Below are 19,788 nucleotides of genomic sequence, written 5' to 3' on the forward strand. Positions count from 1 at the left end.
AAGGTGGGTGTGGCGTGTGTGAGGGTTTTCCGAGGACAGTCTTAGTCTTGGTGGTTACAGACATCCTTTAAATCACACATCACATCAAAGATCCCACACAGCCTCTGAATTCAGCCTTAGGAGTGTGTGCGAAAGTGTAATTCTATATGCTGGAGCTTTGTAAGTAGGACCAGGTGTGGGGAGATGGGCCTGGGGCGCAGTGTACGGTGGGAGATGTGGTAGGATAATGGCCTGTTGTCTTAAATGGCTGTTAGTAGTAATTGTGATAATTATTGTAATCAATATGAAGGTACTGAGTATAAGTAGTTTTTATTTAACTGGACAGCACTGTAGAAAGTGTTTCAAATGAAGACAGACCATCATCATCATCACACTGCTGGTTCTGGTGCGTGTTGAATGGGACCACTGAGAACTATTACTCCTCTTGCTCTATATGTTGTGCGCCCAGTTCTGTATGAGTGTGTGTGTGTACGTGTGCGTGTGTGGGTGGGTTATTGAGGGGACTACAGAGAGCCGTAACTCATCGCCACATTCTGTATGAAGCAGTAAAAAAAGCTGGTCGGACTTCACATGCTTGGAGACCGCAAAACACTGGGAATAGTCAACATATACACCTCTCTCATTCCTTCTCTCTCTCTCTCTCTCTCTCTCTCTCTCTCTCTCTCGTGAGAGAAAATGTGTTTGTAGTTATGTCTGTGGAAAAATAACACACACCCACATGTGAGCACTTCAAACGCGGGTGAAAATCTCTCCTTCTGTAATTTCACTACATACTTCAGTTCCCATCTGGCTTGCACGACACACACACACATAAACACACACATGAATGAATGAACCCCTTCGACTGTAACCATATTATCCTTTTTTATGATTTTTTTATGCTTTTTTATTTTTGAAATGAGTTTTTGAAAACCTCTGGAATATAATCAAAAGGAACATGGATGATCACAAGCCATCAAACGAAGCTGAACTGCTTGAATTTTTGCACCAGGAGTGAAGGCATAAAGTTATCCAAAAGCAGTGTGTAAGACTGGTGGAGGAGAACATGTCAAGATGCATGAAAGCTGTGATTAAAAACCAGGGTTAAGCTGAGCATTAGAAAAATAAGCTGTAGCAGAAATGGATTTCATTTTGTTTAGTATGTGGCTCCTTCTCTCCCAATGTACTATTATTTCTTAATATGTATAGCTGTCTCACTGACTGAGATCTTAAATTGGGAATCTCCTCAACACCAAAGTCCTCATGGACAGTAATTTCAAAATTTTAAAGCCTCTCTATCAAGGAGTTGGGAAAAAACAGTAAGCAAATTGAGGGGAAGAACCCACGGAGTACTTATCTTATAATATTAATAATAATATTTGATCAGATTAGCAGCAATTCATTTAATCAAAGTATTGCTGTATTCTTTTATCTAAACTAAGTTAAAGTAAGTTAACATAACTTAACAGGTATTTTAATTTGCAGCCATTTCTGATACAAATGTGCAAATGCACACACACACACATGTCTTGTCTCTGTAGTATAATATTGCCAATAGAATAGGACTCATAAGAGCAGATACTGTATTCAAAAACCTGTTGGCACCATGCCTTGTGCCAGGCGTGGGTAAAGGAGTACAACGTCTACATAGAGTAGATGCCAGAACATAAAGTGCTTCTTTAATACCTGCCATCCAGAGACAACTCTCTTTTCTCTCCATGTAAAAGCACTATTGTAACTGCAATAACTGGGTCACACTCACACACACCACACACACTTACACATACACGGTCTTACACACACACTCGCTGGGCCTGGAGTTCTATTTAATGCAGCATGCTGTAGAACACAGCCAAGGCCAGTGTCTCTCTGCATTGCTTTCACAGATACAAAAGCCTTTCAGAGCACACTAGTCACCATCGCCATGGGGTTAGGAAAAGAGAGAGAGAGCGAGAGAGAGAGAGAGACAGAGAGAGAGAAGAGAAAAAGAGTGTAACATAAAGAGAGTGCTGACTCAAGGTGCACTATGCGAATCAATGAATCCTCTGCTGTCCTCTCTTCTCTGTGTGTATGTGTGTGTGTGTGTGTGGGTGAGGCCGAGGGATAAACCTGTCTAAGCCTGTGTGAGTCAGCGGAGCAGCAGAGCAGCACACTCACATACCCATCCATCTCAGAAAGAGGAAGTACAAACTGCATCACAGACACACACCCACACACATGCATGTTTTTATACACTGTCAGGATTTGGTGCTATACATACAATATTTTGCAGATGTTTTATATACCTAATCACATTATTTAAAATAATTTATCTACCTAATAACAGAGTTTTACTGTCAAAACTCCAGATCACATTAGAACAGGTGCAGGTGCAAACAAATACAGTATCAAAGAATACAAACTATTATTTAGAAATTGGTTGCTAAAGAGTTGCTAGGTGGTTTCTAGGGTGTTTCTAATGGTATAGCCATTATTATTAATGTGTTGCTAGGTTGTTGCTAAAGACGTGCTAGGTGGCTGCTAAGATGTTGTATAACTATTTATTAGCTGTCAGTTGCTAAGGTATTGCTAGGTGGTTGCTACGAGGTTGCTGGGTGATACCTAAGGTTTTGCTAGGTGGTTGCTAAGGTGTTTCTAAGATGCAGCTAAAGACTTTCTATGGGGTTGCTAAGGTGTTGCTATGGTATAGTTATTGGCTGCAAAGGGGTTGCAAGGCAGCTGCTAAGATGGTGCTATGGAATGCAAATACATAAGTAAGTCCTCCAAGCCATCAGGGGGCACCACAGCAACATGGACTGGGCCTGTACAGTTTCCAACTATGGCAACATGTCTTGTATGAAGATCTAAGGAAGCTGTTGTGCACACACACACACACACACACACACACACACACACACACACACACAGACACTGATTAGCAGTGTTGGGAAGGTTACTTTTAAAATGTAATCCCTTACAGATTACTGATTACATCACTCAAAATGTAATTTGTAACGTAATCACTTACATTACTTCAGGTGAGTAACGTAATCTGATTACTTTGGATTACTTTAAATATTGTCATTTTTTTAAGCCTGAATGAATGTAGCAACCACATATTGCATATTATTCTTTTATTTTTCTTTCCAGTTAACAAATAGATAAACAAATAAAACAGCCTTTTCAATCACTCTATAAAAATACTTATGAAACCATTTCATCAAACAATTTTATGAAACACTTCTATAAATTGATAAAACCATTTAAAACCAAACAATAAGACAATAATAACAATAACAATAAAACAATAATAACTGTAAGCTATCTATTTGCAGGTTTGCCACCAGTGTTAATTTTGACAACAAATTTTGATTTAGTCTTAGTCATAGTTTTGTGACGAAAATAGTATTTAGTTTTAGTCACAATTTAGTCATCTGAAATGTTTTTAGTTTTAGTCGACTTAATGTCATAAGAATATAGTCTACTAAAATTACAGTAAATTTAGTCGACTAAAATGTAAAGGGTGTAAATGTAAATGATTTTTCATCAGTTTCCTTGAATTATTAACTCTACACGTATACGGAATGAAACGTTTAATAACCACTTGAGTAATATTGTTAATGTTTGAAAGTGAAATATATTTATATATGATTTAATGTATATTATTATTATTATTGTAGGTGTGTGACTATACATATGTTACATTTAAAATTTTGCTCTAGAAATCAGGTCATAAAACATCTGAATAGTTAAATTAAAGTTTAAACAGAGCTGTAGATGCAAAAACAACTTTTAAAGGATCTAGTTTTATCTCCAGCACATCTACTGGAGCTACAGTCTATAAACGAGATCAAAACAAACATTCACACACTGTCCTGTAGAGGTGCTCTCAGGATGTACTGAGAGACTTCATGAGTTAAAGTGAGAAACTTATGAGAAAGTGCTGTAAGGAACTTTACACAGACTTTTGGGTTCATAGATTCACTTATTTTATTGTTTTATTTTCGTTATATTATTGAGTTTCTTTCTGACCTGCTGCTGCTTTAACACTAGCTATATCTTTCCCACTGTGAGACTAAACAGATGATCTGATCTTAATGAGTGAGTTCTGTATCAGTTCTGTGTTTTAGTGCACTGCTGAGTTAAACACCCCATCAGCTCATGAAATAACATCAGCATTAAAACTCTGATCTCTGAAGGGAGATCTGTGACTCTGGTCTGCAGAAGCTGAAAGATTAGTGGTGTTTTTACCGGAGATGGAGTCTCTGTTTACACATTATCTTGTTTTTCACGACGTCAAAGGAGAAATATATCGCCTCTCCCCTCTCTCTCTCTTCCTGCTGAACACTGTCGAGTTAACTTCCAGTCGAGCTCCGTAACGACAGGTTAATTCCCGGCTTTGTAACTGAGCGCGCGCGCCTCCGCTAAAGTAGCAGTGATTGGATCTCTTCCTAACTGGTCCCTACCTTTCACAGAACTAAATCAGTCTGATTGGATTTCGTCCCTGCCAAACATTTTCGTCTCGTTTTTATTCGTTGACCAAAATGTCAGTTAATTTCGTCTCTTCGTGTGTGCGGAGCCGCTGTCTGCCCCTCCTCCCTGTATGTGTGTGTGTGCAGCGAGACGGGAGGAGGGGCAGACAGTTCCCTGTCATATCAGAGCGTATTCACACCAAAATGTTATTTGCGTTTTGTCGGTGTTGGATTGGAAGAGCAAAAAAATAGGAAAGTACCGCAATGTAACCCTTTTATTTTAGCAGAGTAACTGTAATCTGATTACCACTTACTGAAGCAGTAACTGTAACGGATTACAGTTACTCATAATTTGTAATCTGATTACGTAACGCCGTTACATGTAATCCGTTACTTCCCAACACTGCTGATTAGTGATCACACATTACTCCTCACTCCATTTTAGGCTTAGCACACCCTCTGATTCTTCTATTACTCATATGCACCATGTGAATATGCCTGTGTTTGATAATGTCCTCTCTGGAGACTGATGGTCAGCTCCACTGCAAAAGAATGCCTTATCTATGAGACAGCAGGCTTTAATCTTCAATCACTGTGTAAAATTTGGCTCATTTTTCTCTCTCTCTTTCTCTCTGTCTTTCTCTCTCTCTCTCTCTCTGAGTCAGTGGGTCATTTTCCCAGGCTGTGTAGACGGCGGGTGTGTAGTACAGGAATGTTTAGCGCTTGGCTCAGACTGCAGAGGGGAAAGCTTCTTTACCTCAGTCCCAAATTCCTGGAATTCCTGGGGAACTGGTGAGCTCTGGAGTTTGTTGATCAAAACATTTTAAAAAAAAGCACCCCCTCTAAACCCACCCACACTCACACATCTGTAGTGCGTTAAAGTGAACCTGAGCTGTTGATGGAGGCTTCTTTTTGAAGGTTCTCACTGATATTAAGGACCTCCCACACACACAGCTGGGCTTTCAAACAGAATTCGATCGGACAGTTTGTACGAACGCATGCTTTCCTTGTGGGTATGACATTCTATACTTGCTTCTGGCACTGCATGTGAAAGGAGCAATGGTGGCCTAAGAGGTCACACAGCCCACCCCCCACCTTGCTCTCTCACACACACATATATTGTATGAATAAAGAATTTAGGGCTATCTTGCTTTTGCTGGGGGTAACTGCGTCTACTGACATTAGACGCAGTGTGTGTGTGTTCATTTGCACATCTGTGTCAGGAATGGGTGCGGCTTAAAGTAGCTTAATGTATACATGCATTAAAATGGGTGTCCACAAATATTCAGACATATAAGCTGTAGGGGGTGGGTTTCAAAAATAATTGTAATCTATTTAAATGATCTAATATCGATTCATATAAAGCTGAGATCAGTCTTTTAAATTAGCCTATTTTTCAAGTGTCATCGCCATCCATAGAGAGCCAGTTGCAGCTTTAGTCCAGCAGCTTTAGACCAGCAGCTCCAAAAAATGCTGTAGTATTTGTATTTTTTTTTCTCATCTCAGAATTAAAAGACCCTGCTAAAGCAGTTAAACAAGATGTGTCTCGCTTGCATCTTACAAATAACATGTTTCTTACAGGCATAAAAAAACTGGAAAAGTCATGGAATTTGAAAATAGCAATTTCCAGGACTGGATAAGTTTTGGAAAAATAAAACACCCGAAAAGTTTTGAAAAAGTCATGAAAAATTTGCTCTACAAATCCTTGTGTTTCAGTTTATCGACTGAGAAAATCTATTTTGAGCTAACAAATACTTCAGTAATTTAGAGCTACACAATGGAGCTCTTTTAGGATCTGACACACAGTTTATTATTAAAGATTGTGTGTAAACATTTTATCTGATTTATTTTATTTTACCTACTATAATATATCAATTGTAATTACAGTTTTAGTTGATTTTTTTTTTTTGTTTTATTGTCCATGTCTGCATGTTTTAAAAAATTGTATGGTCATGACAATTTGCCTTAAAGGCATGGAAAATCATGAAAAAATAATGGAAATTTATTGGTTAAAAAGTGTATGAATCAGGAAACAAGTTAGCATTTTCTGTTAGAGTTTTCTGTTCCACCTTAAATGTGGCTGCTCTAGAAAAATGAAGGGAAGAAGGAAAACTGACAAAATGGCGGAAAACAAAACCTTTTAAATTTACTGCCGCAATGTCACCACGTAAATTTCGTGTGTAATGTCACCAGCCTTGTTAGACTGTTTCATATGTGTGACCAACAGGCTACTAAGAAGGAGTCTTTAGAGGACAGTCCTAGTGAGCTGCAATCCAGCTATAGTCTATAGCTTTGTCTATAGCAACTTTATGCACACCAAAAACAGCAGTTTTGTCCTCATTTCCTTAAGATCGTGATGATTTTCTGTATTCATAAGGACATTTGGATAAGGGCTAAACACACACATACACACACACACACACACACACACACACACACCGAACCGGTATAATTGCTCATTGGAGTCTGTCACAATAGTCACTGTAACAAGCTGACAGGGCAGTTTTAGGAGATCCATTTCGCTTCTCTCATCCTGCACTCATTCATAATTAAACAAGTGTAAATCAAGCAGACCTTCATTCTCTCTGAGGAGAAGGCCTTTGTCTCATGAATACATTTACCCAGCTCTCCACACACACTCTGCTGTGATTGGCCACCAGCCCCTCTGTTATTAAACAATGTTTTCTGATTGGTGCATTTCTCGACCTGCTGGCTGAGGCTGAACTCTGACTGAACTGCTCCCGCTCAGCGTTCACAGGGATGTTCAGAGCTACGATGTATAAAGTCTGAAATGTCTGTTCTTCAGAAGGAGAATTTTAGAAAAAGAGAGAGAGTGAGGTTTGTGTTTGAGTTAGAGTTAGAATTTGAATATGGATTTGTTAGAGAGAGATACTGGCTTGGGCAGCTCTGCACTGATCACACTCTGGCAGTTTTGCATGGAAAATTTCCAAATATTCAAAGCAGCACTGTGGCTGCTGAGATTTACTTGTACTGTATATACTGTACATCTATCAGCCATAACATTAGAACCACCTGCATAGTATTGTCTAGCTCCCCCTTGTGTCGCAAAAACAGCTCTGACCTATAGAGGAATGGACACTACAAGACCTCTAAAGGGTTCCTGTGATAACTGGCACAGTAACAGAATAACTTAAGACTAAGACTAAGTAAAGCAGTAACTTTACTCTGATTGGATGCATGTTACTCTGATTGGATCAGTTTTAATAATCAATGGTGGTCTCCACAAAATCTGCAGAGACCCTCAGAAGTATTTCTTTACACTATAAATATTCTTTTTCTGGACTATTAAACACTGCATTGAAATCATTACATCCCTAACTTTTTAGTGCATTATGCACAGCAGCCAGTAGCCATCTAGTAACAGCAACCACCTAGTAACACTATAGCAAAACCATGGTATCCACTTAATAATAGCAATTGAGAGGAAAAAAGACAGACTGAGCCGCAGCGTAATCACAAAATTGGAAAGAGCTGTTTAGAGAAAATTCAGCTTGGAGCTGTGGTTTCAATCCTGGTCCTGTAGTACCACAGCCATGCAAGTTTTAAGAGTTTATATTAGTTATATTACACCTGATCCAACTAATGAACGAACTGATAAGCTATTGTACTCTGTGTTACATCAGGAAAATGTTCAAACAAGCATAGCATTGGTACCCAAACACCACTTTAAGAACCACTGGCACCTGCAATAAAATTGGGCATTTAAAAATATCAGGAAACCTGATTTCTGGCCACATATTATTGATCACTAACCCTCGGTTTTGTGGTAATTTCAATGGATCCCTGTTGATCCCAACTGCCTTAAATTTAAGCTTAAATCGCTTGTTGCATTGTAGGTTTGGCAGATTCCCCTAAGATTAGTTTCTGATCATCTGCGTCAAGTGAACAAGCTTTCCTGCTGACGTTGAACCCCAAGAACCCTGTATCGCTGCATTTATCATGTGAGCAGTGTGAATAATTCACACAAACTGATTTTTTTTTGCTTTGCGCTCCTGCAGGGAGGAAATGGAGTGAAATGTGTTTCGATTAAATATTTAAATAAATATAAATAAATAAATGTGTAATGATTTGGTATTTAACCTGATGTGACATGGTGGGTTTCAGGGGATGTGGGTTTCAGAAACAGTGTAATTGTGTAATTGTGTGTAATGAGGGCTGGTAAGTTGTATTTTTCATGTGTGTGTGTGTGTGTGTGTGTGTGTGTGGATGGAGAGCAGTGCATGCTGGGTCCTGGGACAGGTCAGCTAAGCAAATGCTTTAATTTTCCAAATAAAACAGGAACATTTATTAACAGTCACTTCCTCTCCTGCTCTCTCAGTAATCAGGAGCGGTCAGGGATGAGCTCAGCCTCATGACCAAACATGGCTTTTACTGAGCAAACATAAAAAATGTGAACTCTAGTGGACTCTCATGGATTTTAAGGGTAAATAAACTTTGTTCTAGTTAAAAGAGATACACACATTCCATGGCTTTCCGTTTTCAGCTGTATAAGAAATATATTTAATTACTGTACATTGTTTAGGAAATTTTGATCCACTATTTAATTTAGTTTATTATTATCCAGATTATCATGATTAGAAATGCACTAAATATGGCACAAACATGACCTATAATATAAAAATAAAAATAGAACAGTACAAAATATATTTTACCATCTTACATTGCATTTACTAAATGGATAGAATGGCTCAGTACACAGATCTACATGGCACATTCATTAGAAAGAATTAGAAAGAAGTTTATCTCACTTTTGTTGGAGTAACTGCCTATACTGTCCAGGGAATGATTTTGGAGCATTGTTGTGGGATCTGATTGCATTCAACAACAAGAACATTAGTGAGGTTTGATTTAAGATAATCAGAACCCCACCTTATCCATAACTTGTCCCAAAATAATGGAACAGACCATTATAATGTCACAGAAAACCGTCCCACTGCTCCACAGCACAATGTTGGGGGCTATATACCCCTCTTCCTCAGGCCTGGCAACAGGCATGGCACCAATAGGTTCCAGAGAGTCCTATTCTATTGGCAGTACTTCTCTAGTGACTAGACAAGCTATGTGTGTATTTGTACATCTGTGTCAGCAGAATGCATTCTTTAAAAGGGATGCCCACACTTATTGGTCATATAGTTTTTAGCTTTTTTGTATTAGAATGCACTGTAAAATTATCCCCACCTTTACAAAATTAAAGTCTAGACATTTAATCATGTTACATAAACACATACAAGTATCAGCCATATTACATATTCAGGGTCATAATATCAACTCAGGGGATTTCCTGTATGTGTGTGTGGGATACACTCTAATCACATGGCATTGACTATAATCCCTGCAGATTACTTACTCTCACTACACACACACACACACACACACACATACACAAACATGCCACACTCTCAGCTCGCAAAACTGCTGGATTTTGAGTGTATGTGTACACTAATCTGCTGTAATGCACAGAGACTATAATATTGGTACTCTGAATTCCATTATGCCCAGTGGAAAAGCAAGAAAACAATCCATATGACTTATATCATTCTATTATATGACTCTGATGAACTCTACAGAATATGCACTGATGAGCCAAAACATTAAAACAACCGATGGCTTAAGTCAATAACATTAATTATCAGGTTCTAAAGGTACATATAAAGAGTAGGCAGTGAGTTAACAATGGCCATATTTAGGTGCTAAGGCGCCGCCACTATGATCAGGAGATCACCGGTTCGAATCCTGTTCATGTAGCTTGCCATTATCTGCCGAAGCCCTGAGAGAACACAATTGGTCTTGCTTTCTCTGGGTGGCTAGATGGCACTCTCTCCCTACATCCCTCCAAAGAGTGATATCGATGAGCACAAGGCGTCTGTGAGCTAATTTATCAAGACTGGCAGTGCTTTCTTCCAAATGCGCTGTAATGCTACTCGGCAATGCTATCAGCAGCAGTTTGTATTGGAGGAGGCATGTGCTAGTCTTCACCCTCCTGGTGTTGGGGCATCACTAGTGATAGGGTGAGTCCTAATGAGTGGGTTGGGTAATTGGCTGTGTAAATTAGGGAGAAAATGGGATAAAAATTAATATATAGACGGAAACCATAATACATATGCCACAAATAAACACATTTAAGGCACTGTTAAAACTGTAGAACATCTCAGCCTAGCACAGATGTGTCTGTTTGTGAGAATGTGTGGCTTCATTTTGGGGAATTTAGCTCACTGCTAAAGCATGAAATATTCTCACATTACTGGTGAAATTAGATTTCAGCAGCAGCAAAGAAGCTTATAAGCTACTTTTTTACTGTCCGACAGACTGCAATACATGCAGATAGAAGGAGTTCTGCCTTTTCGCTTATCTCTTCTTTTCACTAAAACGCAGAGCTGCTCTGCTGCTGGTCTTCTTTCATAAATATTCATGCATCAAAACAGCTCCATCAATACGCTATTGATAAGCTACTATTCTCGTACCTTACTGACATCAGCAGACACACCCAGAGACAGAGTGAGAGAAAGTGCTGTCATATCAAATCTTTAAATTGTATTTTTTTTTTAAATAAATGATTTGAAAATACACTATATGTGCACATGCTTGTGGATACATCTTGACACAAGTGTGCAAACACACATTCTGCTTGTCTAGTCAATGTAGAGAAGTACTGAAGCTGTGTTTTTGGGAATTGTGTGTTCTGGGGTGATCATTAACGCTCTTGTCACTGAATGCACATCCTCACATCAGTGCTTTCATATCTATTAGACAGCTTTCTCTTAACAGTAGAGACAGTAACTCCAACAAAAGCAGGATAAACTCTTTTTGGTAACACTTTACTTGGATGCTCCATTGTAGATGCATCATATATGCTTATATGCTTATCTAACATTAAACTAAATGTCCATTAAATGCAACTGAATTCTAAGTTGAATGTAAATCATACTCTATTGAATGAAACCCTAACCTTAACCTTGACATTTAGCTGAGAGTTCAGTTGCATTTAATACATATGCAGTTGAATGTTAGTTGAATCTCAGATAAACATCTATAAGACATCTGTAATGGACCATCCAAATAAAATGATACATTTTAATAACCTTGGTTTAATTCATTGCTTCAAAGAAATAATGAATGAGCAGGTGTCCCAATACTTTTGCCCATATCATGTAATTTTTGCCCTTTATAATATACGGAAACTTACTATTGCAAAAACAAAAGTTGACACAATGGCTCAATTATGTCAATGGACTCTCCTTATTAAGTTAACACAATGGACAATATTGAGGTCAGCAAAAATGATTGAGGTCATATCCATATATTGAATGTTATGTCAATAACACAAGATTGTGACAGGTCTAGAACTGATTGTTAACTTGCTGCCTAATATGTAGATCCCACCCCCTTTAGATTATCTGGTACCAGGTACTATTGGAACCAGGTAATCAATGTTATTTACTTCACCTGACAGTGGTTTTAATGTTATGGTTGATTGGTGTAAATCATATTGAGTTCTAACCTGCACTGATATTGATGTGTGTAGGGTGTTTATTTGTAGAAATAAGATTGGTAACAGTCTGATGCTGAGTTCTATTTACTTCGGAAATCATATATTGAAACTGGGAATGACTGGGCACACCTAAGTTGATGCCATTTTACTTAAATATTACAATATTTAAGGTGTTCCCAATTTCGAAATATTTGAACAAAAATAGTTTTTGAATCATTTTGCAGTGTTTTAGAGTGAATCCAAACAAAGTACAGTATATCTGATGAGCATTGTTAGCACAGTCAAAGGCTAGCATTGTTAGCAATTGATAATATGGCATTTAAACAGTGTTTTGCATGTTTAGACACCATGAAACATGTCCACAGATGTTGAAACAGTTGGAGAGTACTGTTGTTCTGTGGTGCAGCCATCTTGGATTCTGAAACCAGGGGTTTCTATTTGTCTTTCCGAGTAGAAAATCTCACTTGTGTGGGAGTTCCAAGTTGAAAATGTCTGCTTTAACCATGCTCCAACTACAGTTTTGAATGAAACCCAAAATAAATCCAACTCTGTTTGTTAGCAACATAAGCCTAGCATCTCACATTCTTAACTAACATGTCTTAGCTGATCAATTGTATCTGGGATCAGTGATCAATAACGTTCCTTTGATTTTCCACCATTTAAGCCCATTCCTTTAGGAACATTGTTTTTCTTTAAGATGTCGTATCACAGAAGCGAGACTTGATGAAACGTGAAATTAAGTAGTAGAAAAAAAAAAGTGTTCCAGACGTGCATGCAAACATCAACCAGTCCCAGGGGAGCACAGGCTCTGAATCTGAATCCATTATCTACCAATCAAAAACACAGACGCACACAGAAACACTTGAACTCACTCACACTCTCACACACTTGAACACACAAGCACATTAAGTGCAATAAAGAAAATTAGAGAGAAAACAAAGAAAAAACTGCACTTTCTCTCAGCCTCTCTCACACTGGCTAATGTTCTGGGAAAATCCCATGGCTGATAAATACAGCTGTGTTGTGTAAGTGTGTGTGAGAATGTGTGTAACTTTCCAATGTGGACGAAAAAACTAAAACGTTCTCCAGCATTCCAGTCAGTATTCTCCAGGCAGACGGTGTGTTCTGGGAGAGTGTTCATGCCAGACAGCCCAGAATAAAAGCGCAGCAGTGAAGGAGCCAAGCAGGAACAGAGTGAAGAGCAGCAAGCAGCCTGTGGGAACCTGAACTGTAGGTATGTGCTGTCAACCAGGGACGCACTCTACTACACACTCTGTAGTGGAGCAGTGCAATCCCAAGCCAGCTCAGGGGGTGTCAGTTCGACTGGCTGGTCAAATGAACGGAATTTCCTCTAGTTAAAGCCATCTCTATTAAACACTACAACTCTCTGTTGTATTAAAGCAGATGTCCGTAAGTTTGGGGATTTAGGACCCTCTCTGGTGAGAATGAGTAATTGCACCAAGCATGCGGAAGAATCATTTTAAACTGGACGGCCTGATTCGGTCTCCTTTCAGAGCGGATGAATCCGATTCCAGGTTATGTTCAGTCAGAGAAAGAGAGATTAACTTCAACTGAACACTTTGTTTTTACTGTTAGTGAATGAGCTACTAAAGTCTGAGTTTCCTTCTGAAGTCTCCATTGCTCCACCAAGCGCTCGCGTTCAGTAAAACTGAGCCGGATCTTCTTTTAGAGGCTGTACATGTGACGTAAGTATATAAAGACAAATGACGTGGCTAAAACTCCCGCAAAATGATACCTGACACCCCATTTTTTTTAAAGAATGAATATTTTTTTCCTTTCTCCACACAGAAATGCTTCTGTTTCAGTTTAGAAACAAAATAATACAGACTGCCACTTTAAATGTATTATACAATTATCATCAAATAGTTGCACCTTCTGATATCTATCTACCTGATGGACTATACTGTATAACATCCCCCTATTGTGCATGTTATACAGTTAAAGAACTTAAAAGCCATTGAAGCAATTGAAAAATTTTAAGAGGGCTCAGTGAAGTGGGCTGCCTGTAAAGGTGTCATTTCGCAAGTATTTATTCAGTACTTTCTAGCTCTTTTTAAAATACAATAGGTCACTCTGAGATGCATATGCATGCTGCATGTGAAACTGTTCTTCTACTCCCATCGCAATTGAAGAAAATAGACAGAAAATTGAGTGCATCAGGAAAAGCTCCCGGACTGATGTCAACCAGTAAATTTTTTCAGCTCTCGGTGGTTTTAATGTTATGGCTGATTAGTGTACATTATGAAACAGGCTTATTGGATGCATGCAGACACACACACACACACACACACATTCAGAGCAACCTCACAGTTACAGGAGGGCCTCTGCTCTTATTGTAGCAGTCTGAAAGGAAGCTGCATTAAAGCAAGTGAAGCAGTGAAAGGAGACCATCATTAGCATTATCTCTCCAACTCTAAAGCTTTCAGCACATCAAACGGATCTCACACACACGCACACACACACACAGACACTTAGTACTTGCAGGTGAGGTGAGGTGAACAGGTGTTGGTAGGGAAGCTGGAATGCACAGTACATGCGTTCATGAAGTGATGAGTGATAGTAAGAGCACTCTCTCTCTCTCTTTTTCTCTTTCACAAACACACACAGAAATCTGTCATTAGGATACACACACACCACACACACAACAAAAGCGTCTCTATGGGTGTGGATTGTGGAGCTGAGGGAAAGTGAATAGGCTTTACTAGGCCGAGCTGCACTTTAGAGACCAATAAACCGATTAATCTGGAGAAAGGAAAGAGAGAGAGAGGCAGAGTAGATAGAGTTGTTTGAGGAAAGAAAAAGAAAAAAAAGAGATGAATGAAGCTGTAGAAAGTTGCTTTCCTGGGAAGAAGCACCTGCTGATTCAAACTGTGCTGCCATCCAGAGGTGTCTGTACATTTGTGTGTGTAGAGTGTATAAAAGCAGACATTAATCACTGTTCATAACAATTTGAAAGAAAACAAAGATACATGTTTCTGGAAACCCCTTCTAATCAATGCTTTCAGCTTCTTTCAGACGAATGGATTCTGAATTGGAGCAGATAAACATCAACCTACCTACTGGCACCATGCCTAATGCAAGATGTGGTCTTGAGGAGTATAAAGCCCCTCAGCTTTAAGCTGTGGAGCAGTGAAACTGTGTTCTCTGGAATGATGGTGCTCCATCCAACAATTTTGGGAAGTATTTGTCCATATAGTCTATGTATACAGTCAGTTCTGAGGACAGATCTAAATGTCATTACCAGTGTTTATGTATCTCGGCCCAACCTGCCGTCTTTGAGTGGTCAAAGTTCACTTCATCTTGAGAGAGGTTGGGGGATGGGGACTGTTTCCTCTCATTGTATGCACCTTTCTGCCCCACACTAAGCATGCACTAAATGCACTAAATGCATTACTGATGTACAAACTAAACCACATCTTTCTTAAACCTTTATTTAATTTTATATGACAGTGTTTTAATCCAAACAGTTTTGGTTTATTTCATTTGGTTTATTTATCATAAAATATCTATACATTGTAAATGCATTGGCTGATGTAGAAGCCTAAATTCCTCCTTTCCTATTTCTATGTCACATTTGTATTAGTATCTTGATATAAAGATCCTATAATTGGCCTTAGGCCTGTCATGATAATGACATATAAACCTTATATCAACTTCATACAATAAATGGATGTGACCTCAATAATATTTGATAATCATGGAAATATCTATTTAGCTTATTTGTATGTTTGATCACACATACAGCTCTGGAAAAAAAATAAGAGACCAATATAAAATGATGAGTTTCTTTGATTTTATCAAATTGAAAACCACTAGAATATAATCAAAAGGGAGATGGATGATCACAAGCCATCAAACCAAGCTGAACTGCTTGATGTTCTGCACCAGGAGTGGCATAAAGTTATCTAAAAGCAGTGTGTAAGACTGGTGGAGGACTGGTGGTGCTCAAACATATACCTATGAATAGTATAATTAGAGAAACTGATTCAGAAACTGAAGTGGTCTCTTAATTTTTTCCAGAGCTGTATATATCAGTGAACAATATTTTAGACAGCCGCGCAATGACCAATTAGTGCTTCAATAACTGCGACTCTATACACACGGTATGAATTGCAGTAAGTGAAGATAAAAGTATGTGTTTCTCAAACTGTGATCAATTAAAATCATGTTATCTTTGAAAGGGCATAATTGCTTTGTTATGCTATTATATTATCGTTTTTGTAAGCGGCATTTAATGATGTTAAAATGACAATAATATTTTTTATTGCAATAAGTTCTGAGATATCATCCACAAATAATTGTTATCAGGACTTAATAAATAAAAAATATGATTTAGTTACTTAAAATATTAACATAATACCACAACACTGTGACTTAGCATGTCAGAAAAACATGTTATTACAAGGTTAAAAAGTCAAAATATTTGGGAAAATAAGTTGTTATTTTGATATCTGAGAAGTCAAAATGCTTGAGAACATTTGAGAAAATATGGCACCATTTTGAGAACATGTTAAATGTTTAAGTTAGGCCATTTATTTGAGAAAAGAGGTTAAACATACAAGAAACAATAATTAAAATAAGTCATTAGTTTAAAATTCTTTGTCATACATCATTAAACAAATGTCATCCGTTTAAAATAGTAGTTTAAATTTCTGAGTAAACAAGTGTTTATTTTAAGACACTAAAAAAAAAGCATGCCATCCTGCTGCCAGGATCTATATATCTCAGCTGGATTTGCGATGTCTGCCTTGTCTGAGTGCTGGGTGAACCTCAGCATCAGTCAGCTGAAACATCCCAGTGGGACATCACCATCTTTCCTCTGTAATTGTATCATTTGCCCAGGCCTGTCCATCCTGAACTGCGGAACACTGGGACTGTTTAATACGGTCAGTTCTGCTGAGTTCTGCTCACACTGTGAGAAGGTAGAGGAGAGACATAGACTGAATACTGATCTCTGTCTCTCTCTCTCACACACACACACACACACACACACATACACACACACACGGATCTATGGTAGATGGAGTTGAAGGCTCCTGGGGAGAGCTGTTTATGTGCGTGAGACAGACCCTTAGAAACCACCATAGCAACGCTAATACTCTGTAAAGCTCACAAAACGTCCTAAGGACGACCTGAATTCTAACTATTAGCCGATTTTAAAGCTCTCAGTGCGAGCAAACAACAACAGCCTAAAGCTGCATTTATTCCCCACATGAAAGAGATTTACGGCTCGCAGCCAAACTCATTCACCACCTAACGCTGAGAAAACATCATTTCTACAGCAAATATGTGTATTTACAGTCATGTGAAAACACATAAGGGCCAGAGAATACCTAGACAAGGACCAGGAATTCTGGAACAGTGATTTGGACAGCCAAATCCTTTATTTATTTTATTATATATATATATAAAAAAGACCACTTAAAAAAGATGAGTTTCTTTGATTTTACCAAATTAAAAACCTCTGGATTATATTCAACAGGATGATCACAAGCCATCAAGCCAAGCTGAACTTCTGGAATTTTTGCTCCAGGAGTGGCATAAAGTTATCCAAAAGCAGTGTGTAAGACTGGTGGAGGAGAGCATGCCAAAATGCATGAAAACTGTGATTAATAAAACGGAATATTCCACCAAATATTGATTTCTGAGCTCTTAAAACTTTATGAATATGAAATTGTTTTCTTTGCATTATTTGTGATGTGAAGGCTCTGCTTGATTTTTGTTATTTCAGCCTTTTTTTTGCAAATAAATGCTCTAAATAAAAATATTTTTATGTTTTATGTTGTCTGTAGGTTATAGAATAAAACAACAATGTTCATTTTACTCAAACGTAAACCTATAAATAGCAAAATCAGAGAAACTGATTCAGAAACAGAAGTGGCCTCTTATATAGGCAACATGGGTTCACCATATTTATTTGCTTCCAAGAGACCTATTCTATTGGCAATACTATTTTCTCTCAAGGGACTAGACAACCTGAGTCTGTGTGTGCATTTGCACAGCACATCTGATATAGAATTCAATAGGTGCAACTTTTTTGTTTTGTTTTGTCTTAAGAATATTATATATGCTTAATTTTGTGAAAAAAGTTTAATACAAAATAAAATCTGCAGACAAAATAAAAAAATGTAATATAGTATATGTTGTAAATGCAAAACAATACAAATATTTAAAAAAATCTATCATACATGATCACTATTGCTCTTTGTAGTTATTTGATATTTGTTTAAATTTTGATTGTTTGAACATCAAAATGTACAAAAAACAAAAGCCGTTTGATCAAATTCGACAAATACGTTTAATCAAACACCAAGAACAAATAACTACAAATAGTAATAAAATGACAATTATTTAAAATATATATAAATATTTGATGTATTGTTTCTGTTTTGCATTCTCAACATACATATTTTATCATTTTATTTCTTTATTTTGTTTTTGAATTTAGTGTAAAAAAAAGTTAAGGGTGCTCAACTTTTTCCCATTTCTATGAAATATATTTTACACATAGTTTAAAAAAAAAAAAAAAAAAAAAACATTTATTCACTTTTCTATTTTTTTAACGGAGTGTACTACTTTTTTAACTTAACTGTATTGAAAAAAAATTAAAAACACAATATAAAAACAGATTCAATCTTGCCCACAGGAAGGTCATACCTGGTAGACGGCATTATACAGTAGAGGTGCGTGCCTCAGTCTCCTCAGAGCGGCTGATGTCAGGTCCCATAACACACTCTGCCTCACACACACACTCTCCTCCAAACTCAAAAGCACAGCCTCCATAACTTACACACACCAACGCATATACACACACACACACACACACACACACACAACCCCACAGGTGCTGTGGACAGGTAATCCCTCTCAAGTCCAGGTGTGTATTCGCAGGTATTGCTCCTCAGGCATCGCGGCCTACGCTTTCTCCTCCTTTCATGTTCTTCATACTTCCCCTCACTCCTCTAATCGCCCCCTGGGAGAGTGATGAAGCCTCTGTGTCACTCTCTCCTGCACTTCTGTCCCTCTAGACTCTCTCTCTCTCCCCCTCACTCAGATTGCTGCTGAATTCCCAGAGTAACAGCTCCCAACACAAACATTCCCACATTCGAAAAGTACCAGCTCTGTCTCCCCCCGCCTCCTCAGCCTGCCTGTTGGTTTTAAAGCTACAGCCACTTCAGTCGCTTTAGAGTTTCCAGAGCCTCACAGGTCCATATGAGGAGCAGAAGACCTCACGTGGACCAGGGCACAAGATGCCCTGAACTCTCATGAGGATGGATTCTTGGTAGTGTAGCCATTTAAAAGGTCCTTCAGGAGGACCTCTGCTTCAGAGTCCATGCTGTCCCAGTGGAGATGGAGAGCTCGCAGTATGTTTTGAGAGTGTACCACCATTTTTAGCCATGCGGTGTATTTATGGAGACAGTTATAGAGAACACAACAGAGAACATCTGTATGTTTTTTATTTGTGGCATTGTGTCAAGTATGAGGATGTGGAGACTAGGGGACTTCGGCTGTTTAAAGGCGTATGGGCAAAAACACTAAATGGGATCCCAATGCACAACAGAGGGCCTGTGCATTCTGAAGGGGACGTGGCTAAAACTTAAAACATAAATGGATGGAATAGATGCTAATTTAAGTTTGGGAATGAGTGTTTTTTTTTTTTTTACTGACAACAATTTACTCTGCGTTGTACCATCAAATAGTTTTTACTCAAATAGAGTTTACTCCATTGCGAGGGCACCTAAAGGGCACATCTCTTTACCATTAATCCAATGGTTGGGTACCTAACTGCATCTTACCAAATTTTCTCTAATGGAAACTAGTCATTTG

The 19,788-nt window shown here is 38.2% G+C and overlaps 1 protein-coding gene across 9 annotated transcripts in view; it reads right to left on the bottom strand.

The window, feature by feature from the left end:
• Positions 1-19,788, bottom strand: part of frmd4a (FERM domain containing 4A) — a 221,781-nt gene that overhangs the window by 82,824 nt on the left and 119,169 nt on the right. The window contains exon 1 of one of the 9 annotated variants that reach the window (XM_022679560.2): positions 18,619-18,958. The exons of 5 other annotated variants lie outside the window; for them this stretch is intronic. In XM_022679560.2, coding sequence (XP_022535281.1) covers positions 18,619-18,744 — 126 coding nt within the window. In that variant the 5' untranslated portion in view covers positions 18,745-18,958. Of the gene's footprint in view, positions 1-18,618; positions 18,960-19,788 lie in introns of those variants that run through there. 3 more of the 9 variants (XM_022679559.2, XM_022679565.2, XM_022679563.2) reach the window with 3 other exon arrangements.

This window comes from Astyanax mexicanus, chromosome 9, assembly GCF_023375975.1.
Source record: "Astyanax mexicanus isolate ESR-SI-001 chromosome 9, AstMex3_surface, whole genome shotgun sequence".
In the NCBI taxonomy this organism is placed as follows: Eukaryota; Metazoa; Chordata; class Actinopteri; order Characiformes; family Acestrorhamphidae; genus Astyanax; species Astyanax mexicanus.